Source organism: Nelumbo lutea, chromosome 2 (genome assembly GCF_056320005.1).
Source record: "Nelumbo lutea isolate HS-2025 chromosome 2, American lotus-T2T, whole genome shotgun sequence".
NCBI classification, from domain to species: Eukaryota; Viridiplantae; Streptophyta; class Magnoliopsida; order Proteales; family Nelumbonaceae; genus Nelumbo; species Nelumbo lutea.
Window position 1 is genome coordinate 42,220,331 of NC_142685.1, and position 12,740 is coordinate 42,233,070.

The 12,740-nt window shown below is 38.7% G+C and overlaps 2 protein-coding genes across 3 annotated transcripts; one reads left to right on the plus strand and one right to left on the minus strand.

The window, feature by feature from the left end:
- The first annotated feature begins 2,965 nt into the window (after positions 1-2,965).
- RIBA3 (monofunctional riboflavin biosynthesis protein RIBA 3) lies at positions 2,966-5,939 on the plus strand. 2 transcript variants are annotated; one of them, XM_088973541.1, is made up of 7 exons: positions 2,966-3,249; positions 3,356-3,686; positions 3,803-4,024; positions 4,099-4,424; positions 4,716-4,845; positions 5,059-5,355; positions 5,484-5,939. In XM_088973541.1, exons 1-7 carry the CDS (start codon positions 3,194-3,196, stop codon positions 5,706-5,708), a joined length of 1,587 nt encoding a protein of 528 aa, XP_088829667.1. In that variant the 5' UTR covers positions 2,966-3,193; the 3' UTR covers positions 5,709-5,939. The 2 variants fall into 2 exon arrangements, with proteins under 2 accessions (XP_088829667.1, XP_088829668.1); XM_088973542.1 differs by having other exon boundaries at positions 3,109-3,249; positions 3,330-3,686.
- Positions 5,940-11,477: 5,538 nt separating this feature from the next.
- Positions 11,478-12,740, minus strand: LOC148870150 (cypmaclein-like). The gene is made up of 4 exons (XM_088972385.1): positions 12,398-12,740; positions 12,250-12,297; positions 12,056-12,113; positions 11,478-11,965 (listed from the first exon to the last, which is right to left on the minus strand). The coding sequence occupies exons 1-4, from the start codon at positions 12,455-12,457 to the stop codon at positions 11,784-11,786; spliced, it is 348 nt and encodes a 115-aa protein (XP_088828511.1). The 5' UTR covers positions 12,458-12,740; the 3' UTR covers positions 11,478-11,783.

The following is a 12,740-nucleotide window of genomic DNA, read 5'->3' on the forward strand; positions in this document are numbered from 1 at the left end:
AATAAATACCATAGTTAATAAAAAATACAACTAATTTTCAATAACTTCTCACTTAGATATTTTTAAATATTTTTTGGTAATTTTTAATAATAAATTACTATTAATGGTAATTTTAATTATTTTTAGTAAATACCCTCATTAATATAAATGTTGTTAATTTTCAATTTTTTTAATTATTTTTAGTATTTTAATATTTTTAATAATTTTTAGTATTTCAATATTTTTTTTGTTTTTCAGAATTTTCTAGATTTTTAATTAATTGTTGGTAGTTTTTCATTATTATTTAGTAATTTTTGCATATGAGTAATTTTTGCAATAAAATACTGTTAATAAAACAAGTTTTGCATTTTAAATTTTCATTAATTTTTATCATTTTTTAATGAGTTCATTATTCACAATAAAGGTCTCAACTCATAAAAAATATTAATTAATTAAAAATGCATTAATACAAAGTTATTTAATAATATTATTAAAATGATCAATTAATATTTTTATATTTAAATGTCTTATTTATAATTAATTATTGGTATTTTTTCATTATTATTCAGTAATTTTTGTAATAAAATATTGTTAATAAAATGGGTTCTACTTTTAAATTTTCATTATTTTTTAACTTTTTTAATGAGTTCATTATGCACAATAAAGGTCTCAACTCATAAGTTATCTAATAATATTATTAAAACCATTAATTAATATTTTTATATTTAAATTTTTTATTTTTATTAGCACTTATTAAGTTTGTTTTTTAAGTGAAATTAAAACATATTTTTAATATTTATTTTTAGTGAAAGTTTAGTGGATTTTTAAATTAATAATTTTTTGATTGTTTACCTCAACCTATCTATATTATTACTAATCTCTCTCTCTCTCTCTCTCTCTCTCTTAATGCATTAAAATAAGAGGCATTGGAAAATACAAAGGTCTCTCTCTAATAGTGTGCAACTTTATTAATCTAATCAAGAGAAGCAATGATTACTATTTTATATTTTTAAAACAAAAGAAAATAAGAAAAATACAAAAAATTGAGAAAATAGATAAATAGCTTTTCTCAAAGAAGAAACATATTGACGTCGACCATCCAATTATATATTTATGTATATATAGTTTTGTTCAAAATTTTCTCTAGTAAATGCACTCTTGCTATTTCTGACACTGTTTTCAAAACCTGATCGGACCGGACGGTTGGATCGAAAAAACTGGAAACTGGTCACTTAACCGGTTCTGTTTTCCTCCAAAACCGTTTTTTCCCTCAAAACCGTTGATTTTAGTCAGCAAACCACTGAACTAGCCGATTAACCGTTCGAACGGTTTTGACTGTTTTCCAATTTTTAATTTTTTTTGTTAGAACGGGCCGGCCGTTCAGGTCGAACCGATAACCGGACCCCTGACAGGTTCGATCACCGGTTCGTTTTTAAAAACCATGATTTCTTATGAAGAATCTGGAAAGTAATGCAATGTCGAAGAAATAGCCTATGTGGCAATACACGAAAGCAATTGGCAGCTGGCAAGAGAAAGATGGCTATATGATACGACTACGTGAGTCCCCCAGTTCACCAAAATAATCAGCAGCCAGTTAACATAAAAAAATAAAAAAAAAAGATATTTAAGTGGAACCCAGAGGAAGAACTCGTTAGCTTCGACATGTGTTTCGTGAAAGAATGACATTTATGGAAGTAGCATAGTTTGCTTATTTGCTCGCTTTTTATTTTTATTTTTTACTTTTTCTTTGAACTGGTTCAGAGGTTTAGATTTAAGGCCGGTTTACCCCCTAAACTAGGCTAAACCTCGAAACACCCCTTATATTGGAAATCCGTTGATACAATACGCATTGGCCTGACATTGTGATATTTTGATCCTTGGGTATATCTGTTTATTTTCTTATAGATTAAAGGCTAGTCTAGCTAAAGTTATCAATCACTATGAACTATGTGTACCGGCATAGTTTGACCTTGGGTAGTGTGTCACATCGGTTAGCAATTCATTTTTAGGGGTGTTTACGGGTTTTTTGGTTTGGTTTCAGGTTATTTGGCCAATAGAATTGACTTGGTCAGATTAGAAAGTTAATTGAAGCAAATTGGGGAACATCAAAACTAGTCAATTCAAATTGTATTAGTTCAGGTTGGTTGGTTTAAAAAATTAAATTTAGATGTTAAAGTTAAATTTAAAGAATTGTAATAGTATTATTAAAAAGATAATTTTAAGATATAAAATTACGAAATAAAATATTTTAAAATAAGAAATATAAGATTTTTTCCACTTTTTATATTAAAAATATAAATTTAAAATATTATATGTATATATATATAATTAAATCAGCTCAATTTTAATTGGTTTACAAATGATCAAACCAAACTCGACATAAAACTTAAACCAAAACCGGTTGAAATAATTAGAAAACCAATCAACTCCAATTCGGATCCAATCGGGTCAAGTTAGTAAGTTTGATCCGTTTCATCAGGCTGATAGACAACCCTATCCATTACACACAAGATGGCGAGGAGAAGATATCGGGTGGCATAGTTAATCTATCCTTTTCTTTTTTGATTGATGCTTAGTTCACCTATTCTAGTATATATTTATTTCTCTATCCAACATGACTGAGACATGTTAACCTTCTTTGGATAAGCTTTTGCCTTTGAACTTGGTAAATAAAAATGTGACAAAAAACTGTTTTTAAAGCCTTTGTCAATTGTTTCTTTTAAAAAACGCAAATCCTAAAGTTTGTTTAATTGCCAAACTTAAAAAATAAATGATAATTGGACTGTTAGAAAACTAATTGGCCCGTCCTGATTTTCTCTGCTGCGACCACACGACTCCCTTTGAACTGCAGCAGTTGAAATAAATTCACAAGATGACAAGAACATGATCGAAGTGGTTTGTCCCTGTTTCATATGGTGGTTGGGCACACTTCAAAAAGAACCACGCGTAATAACAAAATCAAGAGTTGGGAGAGTAAATGAAGTTCGAAATCATAAAACGAGAAGTAAATTCTTGCCTTCCCTTTAAACTCCGGCTGTTGTGTGTGGTCATGACGTTCCGCACGTACATTCCTTTTGGATAATGTCGTAGACAGTCCAGATGATAGAAATACAAACAAGGCTAGGACTTTCTTTCTGTCGCTCGGATGACACAAACACAATTCTCAAAGTTAATAAGGAACTGTGAAAGAAATCTGAATTGAAGCATCGGTTCCATGGATTGCCTTTGGGTTCAGCACCTACTGTATCCTCAAATTTTCTTAAGTTCTAGGTAAAATCCTCTTTACTGCTTTTCACATGTTCGATTTATATCACAACTTCATAGAATATAACTCCCATGTCTTGATTCAGCTCCTGAAATGATACTTTTGCTTCAGATTTCATCGCTCCTTTCGCACTTCTCTGTATCCGGGCCTCAGGTTGAGCAGGACTACTGGTTTTTTCAGCTCCGGTGGTTGCTGTCAAGTTGGTGCGACTAGGATTGGAGGTGGGGAATTGTTTGGTGATGGTTCTCCGCTGGAAAATGAAAATGGGGCTCTATTTGGTGCTGTCGACGAGTCCTCTATGGCAACTTTTGGGACTGTAAATGCGGAAATCACTCCAGAAACTGCTGATTTCTTTGTCAGCGATGCCGAGGGCGACCCTGACCGCCCATCAGAGGGCTTCTCTGCTATCGACAAAGCACTCGATGCTTTACGTCAAGGAAAGGTCCATACCCTTCGTCTACATAGATAAGTGGTTATTTGAAGAAAATAACGCTGGACAGGAAGCTTTTCTCAATCCAATATTGACTAGTATCTTATTTTTTTTCCATCAAAATCTAGTTTGTTATTGCCGTAGATGATGGAAATGGGGACGTTGAAGGGAACCTCATCATGGCAGCATTTCTTGCAAGCACTCAGGCTATGGCGTTTATGGTTAAGCATGGGTCAGGAATTGTATCCGTAGGTATGAAAGAAGATGATCTTGAGAGGCTGAAGCTTCCACTGATGTCACCAGAAAGCAGAGATGAAGACTCATCTGCCCCATCTTTTACAGTCACTGTGGTATACAATTGTATTTATATTTTCTTGTTTTCCAGAGTGAAAAACGATTCAGTAACTCATGTTTGCTCCATCAGGATGCCAAAGCTGGTGTGACTACTGGAGTTTCAGCGTCCGACCGAGTAAAGACAGTTCTTGCTCTTTCATCTCCTGATTCCAATCCAGAAGATTTCGCAAGGCCAGGCCATGTGTTTCCCCTCAAGTACAGAACTGGTGGAGTTCTGAGAAGGGTTGGCCATACCGAGGCTTCTGTAGATTTGGTTACATTGGCTGGCTTACGGCCGGTCTCTGTTATTTCAGCTATCATTAACGCAGACGATGGTTCAATGGCATCATTGCCCTATTTAAGAAAGTTGGCCACGGAACATGGATTACCAATAGTCTTAATCACTGATCTGATCCGGTGAGCTTTTTCATTTGGATTGAATCCTGCAACTGCTATTATTCAACTTCGGATCAAGAAACTTCGCATTGCTTCCTGTAGAGAAGACACAACTGTAAACAAAACTACTTTCAACTATGCCATCCCAATAAGCACTCCAACTGCAGATCTCCACTTTGAAGTTTAATCCTATAAAGCTCAGAACCTCCACATCTTGTTTAATTTCCTTCTTCCTCCAAGTCAATATTAAGCTTTTCCAATGCGAAGTGACCAACTCATAGCAACACCAACAGCTCTGCCATATGATTGCAGGTACAGAAGAAAGAGGGAAAAGCTGGTGGAGAGAAGTGCAGTTTCACGTTTGCCAACCAAATGGGGCCTTTTTCAAGCTTACTGTTACCGTTCAAAGTTAGATGGAACAGAGCACATCGCAATTGTAAAGGTATACTTTCCCCATTAAAGCTGTATATTTGGTATCACAAGTAATTATAGCTTTTAATTTTCTTAAAATTGTACAATTGCCCATTGTAGCATCAAATATTCAAATTCAGGTTGCTGGCTTGCTGCTCATGCCTTTCTCATTGTATTTTTTCTAAACCAGATAAAAGGTGATCCTGCCTGTTAATCTTTTTCAAATCTCTTCCAAACTCAACAGGGAAGCATTGGAGACGGGCAAGATGTCCTTGTAAGAGTTCACTCAGAGTGTTTGACTGGGGATATATTTGGTTCTGCCCGGTGTGATTGTGGCAACCAGTTGGCTTTGGCAATGGAGTTGATCGAGCAGGCGGGTAGAGGAGTGGTGGTCTACCTTCGTGGCCACGAGGGAAGAGGAATTGGTTTAGGTCACAAACTTCAGGCTTACAATTTGCAGGATCAAGGGCATGACACAGTCGAAGCTAATCTGAAATTGGGGTTGGACATTGATGCCCGAGAGTATGGAATTGGGGCCCAGGTTAGTCTGATTTAGATGATAATCACACCTTTTTTTTTCCTTTATCTGACCTGAATTTAGTTCAACAAACAAGCTCTAGTCCCAGTTGAATGACATAATTTCCAAGCTCTCTTTCTTGTGGCTGCTAGATTTTAAGGGACATGGGAGTGCGGACCATGCGCTTGATGACGAACAATCCAGCCAAGTTCACTGGTCTAAAGGGCTATGGTTTGGCTGTTGTTGGACGGGTTCCTGTCTTGTCACCCATTACAGAAGAAAATAAGAGGTACTTGGAAACTAAACGTATCAGAATGGGGCATGTATATGGATCTGATCTGCCTGGATATCTATCCGACTCGTCCAACCCATTGTAGTAACATTGAAAACCAACAGGAACAGGCTTATCGGTGCTTGATCATTGTACATTTGATGAGGCAGCTGATTCATTATGTATCATATAGAGTTCAACCTTTTAATTCAAATACTTCTTTTTTTTGTTCTTTTTTTTTTTTATTTACTCCCAATCGTCCATTCCAGGCAATTGTATATGTATATGCTCTTGTGTTTCCACAATACAATGTATTATGTAGTGCTCATCCCTATTATATGCGATAAGGGGTAAACTGGTCCTCCAATGACAATGATACATGGCATCGCAGAATAGTTGGGTGATACCTTGGTACCACGTAAGTAGATCACTTTAGACACTTCACAACTATATCAGCGACCTTGGCACCACCCCGGTAGGCCAAATTACGAACAACTAGGCAGGACCTACTTCCACCAAACTACCCTGGCCCCGGTTAGTGACCTACCTAATGTGCTGAGTGACTTCCCCCTTAAGTGGTCAATCGCCTTTGAATTCCCTAGGATCACGATGCCACATTGGAAAAACTGGTTATCACTCCACCCATTTCGGACGGGATTGGATAGACACTACTTGATTACACGAAGTCTATCTCCAGGCCTAGAACCACCTTTGAATCGGACGGGCTGGAGATCTCAAACGTGTTTCGTGAGGCTCAGGGCAACTCGCCTATATAAGGACCTCAATTCCAACCTCATGAGGTAGGCACAATTTAACACTCTCTCTCTCTCTCTCTCTCTCTCTCTCTCTCTCTCTCTCTCTCTCTCTCGCTTTCTAGCTCTCAAAAACTCCAACTCGTTGATTTAAGCATCGGAGTGCCCACACCAAGTAAAAGTAGTCTGGGTACTCTGATCTTCTCTCTTTCTTTGCAACTCGACCAAGCGACCTACATAGTCCAACGTCTAAATTATCCTCCGATAGGGAGCTACCAGATCGTGTATCATCAATTGACACCTCCTATGGGCAACATTATACAAAAAATCATACTCTCACACCTCTCTTTCAAGTATATCTTCAATGGCATCATCCAACAACACTTCCATCAACAACCCTAACAATAACAACTCAGTTACAGGGGGGCATCACCAACCTATAGTGCACCCTAAGATCCCCTCCGTGACTATTGGGTAGTTTATCGTGCCCCTGAACTTACCAGGTGTCCCCATCATGTAAGATCCCAACTTTCCTCTACCCAACATGAATGCGCCTCTCCTCTAGTTGAGCCCTCAGCGGTTCCTATCGGTATCGATGCGTGCTAGTTCAATGAATTGATGCAGTATGTCTATGGGATAAACCTGCATATGAGGACATGGGAAAGATGCTTTGCATCCATGGTAGGGATGCAACAGCAACAACAACAACAACAGTAGCAGCAACACCAGGGAGGTCAGGTCATTTGGTAGAACGTCAGCCACAACCAGAATGCCGGCCAAAATCAGAACTAGCAGCTCGACAACCAGATTCAAAACCCAATACTTGACTTACCTCGTCACATTGATGACTAGAACCAGGTCCCGATAGAGGAATTGGTCCAAGCCACAACACAAATCGGGACTGAGGCTACCAGCTCGACTGAGGGGTCCTGGAGAAGGCGTTGCAGATGTACACACTGGGCCACAGGAAGGAGTCACCTTGCTCCAAATGACAATGAGGAGGCGGAAAAGAAACAAGAAGAAAAGAAGGAGGTGAGGGGTCCTTGTGGCCCTACAACCGAAAGACTTCAAGGCCCCTAGCCTATAATCCTTTGGAGAGACAATCGACCTGGTCGACCACCTCAACAACTTCTAGGCCCTGATGCAACTACATGGGGCCAATGACGCCAGCCTTTGCATGGCCTTCCCGACCACCTTTCAAGGCACAACTTGGATGTGGTATTTGGGGCTGGTCGCGGGCTCTATAAAGAGTTGGAACTAGTTTGTTGACCTATTTACTACGCACTTCATGACGAGCAAGCGATGCCCAAAGTTGATGACCTGTTTGTTGAATGTTGTCTAGTGACCTGATGAGAAGCTCCAGGACTACATCATATGATTCAACCTAGAGTGACTTCAAATTCCCAACCTTAATCCAACCGTCCAGCTCACCGCAATGATCAACGGCGTCCGATATCCCGGCTTGCACTGGGAGGTCGAGTTAAACCCTCCAACCTCTATGGAGGAGTTCCTCAACCAAGCAACCAAATTTATGAAGGCTGAAGAAGCGCTCAAATCCAGTTGGAGCTGAGCAGCAAGGAAAAGAGGTCAGAGGATGAGCCAAGGAGTAGCAAATAGTGTTGGAATAGTAAGTCACTGAGGCATAGCAAGTCCCCCACAACTATCGCAATAGGTTTCCACAGAGAAGAAGCAGGTCTCCGTATAGAAGCACCAAGTCCTCGAGACAACATTCTAGCACTCTCCCATCCATAACTGAAACTACACCACGCTAAACGCGAAGAGGGGGGATTAAGACAGTCGAGAACGTCAGATGGCCACCTTGGATGTGAGGAGACCCTACAACAAGAACTCCAACAAATATTGCCACTATCATTGGGACATCGGCCATGACACAAAGAACTATCGTGACCTCAAGGATGAAATTGAGGACTTAATCTGCTGAGGTTATTTAAAGAAGTTCATCAAGCAGGAGGACCGGAGCCGACCATTCAAGAGAAGTGCCACAATTGAGCAGGTCAGAAAGGAGATCAACCTCCCCGAGACCCACCACCAGCACAGTAGCCCATTTGCGGTATTATTAACATGATCATGGGAGGGTCCACAGTAGTAGGATGTAGTACCTTAGTGGGGAAAAATTCAATTCGGGAGATTGAGCATGAGGACGAGAACCCACTAAAGCACCCTCGTGTGGAGGAAGTGATTTACGTCATAAAGGATGACGCTCGTGGGATCCAATATCCACACAATGACACCCTCGTAGTCAAGTTAGTCATAAATGACTTTGAGGAAAAGCAGGTTCTAGTTGACTCTAGAAGCTCGACCGACATCATTTTCCTAGAGGCGTTTGAGTGGATAGAGCTCGAGATAAAAATGGGCAAAAAATAAAAAAATTGAACTGACCAAATTAACCGAACCGATTAGTTCAGTTTCGGTTTGGTGTTTTTAAAAAACCGAAGGTACTAGTTCAGTTTCGGTTAACTAATATAAAAAATCGGTAGTTAACCAAACTGACTGATATACATGTTTTTCTATATATTTTCTATATATTTATGTATATTATATATTTTATATATTATAAATTAATAAATAATCATTACATTTATAATATATTATATTATCTATTATTTAAAATATAATATTTTATATATATTTATAATTTTTTATATTTTTATAATATATATTATAAAAACTAAAAAACCAAAAAACTGGCAAACCAAACCGATGGTTAACCGAACCAGTTAATTGACTAGTTTCAGTTCGGTTTCGATTACTGGTTTTCTAAAAACCGGTACTACCGGTTTGGTTCAAAAAAAGACCCACAGTTCTGTGAGCACCCCTAGCTCGAGAGGAGGGATTTGTTGTCGGCCGACGCCCCCATGGTTGGCTTTAGCAGAGAAGTAGTCCAGCCCCTAGGCTGGGTGAGGGTGCTAGTAAGGGCGGGCTTAGTGCTGAACTCAGTGCGTTTCAATCACGATTTCCTAGTGGTCACGACCCCCTCGCCCTACAATGCCATTCTGGTTCGACCTATCTTGCATGCCCTCTGAGCATTAGTGTCGATCTACTACCTGTCAATGAAGTTTCTAACAAGTTATGAAGTAGGAGTGGTGCGAGGCAATCAGCTCAAGTCCCGCAAATGTTTACGTAGCCGCACTGAAGGGCAAAGGAAAGCAGGCCGTCAACATTGACCTAGAGCTGCAACCGAAGAACGGCAATGAGAGAGCTTGTCCCATGAAGGACATCGTGCCGGTGCCAATCTTAGATACCGACCCCGAGAAGATGGTGTAGATCGGAGTTCGCCTCGTGGAACCACTACACTCTGATTTGATAAGTTTTTTAATTAAAAATATAAATGTTTTTGTTTGGTCACCAAAATGCCCAATGTAGATGTGACTTCGGCTTTCTTGAATAGAAGAGGCAAGAATTTGGGATTTTTAATTTTTTGTCAACATTTGAATGGTTGATAAAGAAAGTTAGATGACACTCGAAAGACATTTGTATCTTTTTCAAACACCACTTAACAAATGGTTAACAACATGGATTGGATTGGTACCAAATAGAAAAAGTTGTTGTTGCTCCAGAAAACACCATACATGACAGCAACGATTCCAAACAAAAAAAAAAATCAAAAAATGGTATTTCCAACCACACATCAGCAGCTGCAACTGCAGCATCGATGCCAAATATGCCAAACATATACCAAATGTACGGAATACTGATTTATTTACTAATTTTGGAACTCTTACCCACAAGCTCTTTTCACATCCCTACCAACAAAACGCTACAGCCGCACATTGAAATAAAACATATCCCCGTGAATGACAGGTAGATGTTACTGATGTATAGCTGTATTAGCATGTGGGTAGGGTTCTCAGAAGAGTTTGTGGGTAAAAGATTGCATTCGTCCGTGCTTGCAATCCATTGACCTCACTATAGTCGAATTTTCACCCTTATAGATATACCTACAAGAGATCGGTGGAATATTTCCTTCTCTTGTCTACATGGGCTGTATCACTCGACATTGGTAACATGGGCTGCATGGTCTATGGCTCTATTTCACATGAAATGGACTATTCTGAGGTAAAATGCCACAGTCAAAATATATCACTGAAATAGTGACCCTTCAATTGTTTTCTTCTGTTACCCAGAAACTGTGATAACCAGTTTTGTTTTATCCTTAATCTGGTCCTTGTCTAAAAATCGTTGATTTGATTAGTGATTCATTGTTCTGAATGGTTGAATTATCAATCCATTCGACCCGGATAGTGGTTTGGAGTCATTTATTTGAACCAAATGGTCAAACCGCTGACAAAAAAACCAATGGCCAAAGCAGTTCCGATTTCAGGTAAGTTTTTAAAACCTTGTCATATACAACATGATGCGATCCCTACCATATACTTGGTTACACGATCACATATCCTTTCATATTGGTGTAAAATGCATGGGTGTGCAAAAGGGTTGAGTGTAATTCTGGTTTACTTAGCTTTGTATTTGAATTTGTCATATTTGTTTGTGAGGTAAAATGAACTCCCACTTGGATAGGAGGGTTATCTGTCTAGGGGTAAGGTATACCATACAAGATGATAACGTAGTGCCTACTTTAAATGAGAAAAAAAAAATGAGGTGGAAGGAATGTGTTGCAAATTTTGCATCAGTTTTATGGAATGCAAAATTTGCATTGCCAATAAGTGCAAAAGAGATAGAAAGTATGAATTTCGCATCATATAAGAATGCAAATCATAATTACAAATAAATGAATGTAAAACTGAACCTGGTACAAATTTTGCACCTGGTCAAGGTTTGCATTGCAACAAACACAACCTAAAGTCTAAGAAATATTGAAAATTCTGAACCAGACCAGATAATTGGATAACCCAGTCCCCGTTATAAAAAATGCAAATCTGGATATAGAGAGCCCAAATCTGTGACCATACCTGTTTTACTCTGATTGTCCATATAGCAACCCTGCATTAAATTATAGTTATTTTCCTCTTTCTGCATCATGGAGTTCTCTTTCATTCCTCTGTCTTCAGTTTCATTTGAAGACGAGCAGGACTAAAGAAACCCACTTGCTGCTTTCATACCATCACATCTCTTTCAGTTTCAGATGTTGCAATCAGTACGTATGTATATATAAAGGCAGTGTAATCATATTAAAACAAAATAGAGGCAAACAAAAAATCCTTTTATCTCCTTACACAAGCGTGTAAGACAGAACCTTATTGACTCTAAACCAAAAGCATACCCATAGGCTCATTTACTAGTTACACGAAACCGACACAGACAGCAATCAAAGCCAGTAATACTGGTAGATAACTTACTAAGGGGCTGTTTGGTAATCAAGTCTTTCTAAATAGATATATATATATTTCAAAAGCTTAGCAGATCAGAACAGCTACAGAGAGCTTAACAGAGCATTAACTAGAGATGATTCAAGGGCATTTGGGCCTGTGTCCATGGGTCTTGAGTCTGGCATAGCAGGGACAAGCTTTCTTGTTGCCATAAGTACCCGGAGGAACACACCGGCATCTCATGCAACAGGTGCCGCATGCTCGAGTACATACATTCTTTCTTGATGATTTCCTGCATCTCCTCGCACAGGCAAAATGGCAATCTGTATCTCGATAAACATGCAGTAAGACAGAACCCTTATTAGGCCTGTGAAAATTTGAAGAAACTCCTATCAATGATCAAATGGACTTACTGATCTTGGGTCGGCGATAGTATCTGTAAAGTGCAGCTAGATCACCTCCTTCAGTCATCTGCAGATGTGATGAATTGAATAGTTTTGATTTCAATTAATGATCAGAAGATTCAGAACCATTATAACGATTCATTATTCATATTCTATCTTTGTTTTGCAATAAAGAGAAGGAGAAAAGAAGAGAGAAGACCCACATTACTCGGAGAATGAACGGCATTTTCTGTTGATGCTTCTGCAAAAGCCTGCAACAATTTACATACATACATACATTAGATATAAAACAAAAGTTAGTAGGAAAATTGCTTTAGCCATGGCCAGTGGAGTTGGAATTGAAGAGTGTACCTGTAGGAGGAGAAGGAAGACAATAACCAAAGAGGAAAGAAGCTTAATTGCAGGGCTCATGGCTTTGCTGAAGGAGAGGTCACAATGAAGAAGGAAGTATGGTGAGGTGTTTTACTATCTTCTTTGATATCTCCTATTTATCTTTTCAGATTGGCATGTGAGGATGCCTCCTCCGTAGACCTTAAGGTAAGTGGAGCAGGCATCATTTACCATGACTAAAAGAACTTTTGGATGCTTCTTTTACTCCAGTGGATCGTGGTTCGTGGTGGGAGCTAGCAGAAACAATACTGATTCTTTGCTTCGAGTACTGGGTGGCGGAGAGAGAGAGAGACTGTACAAAATT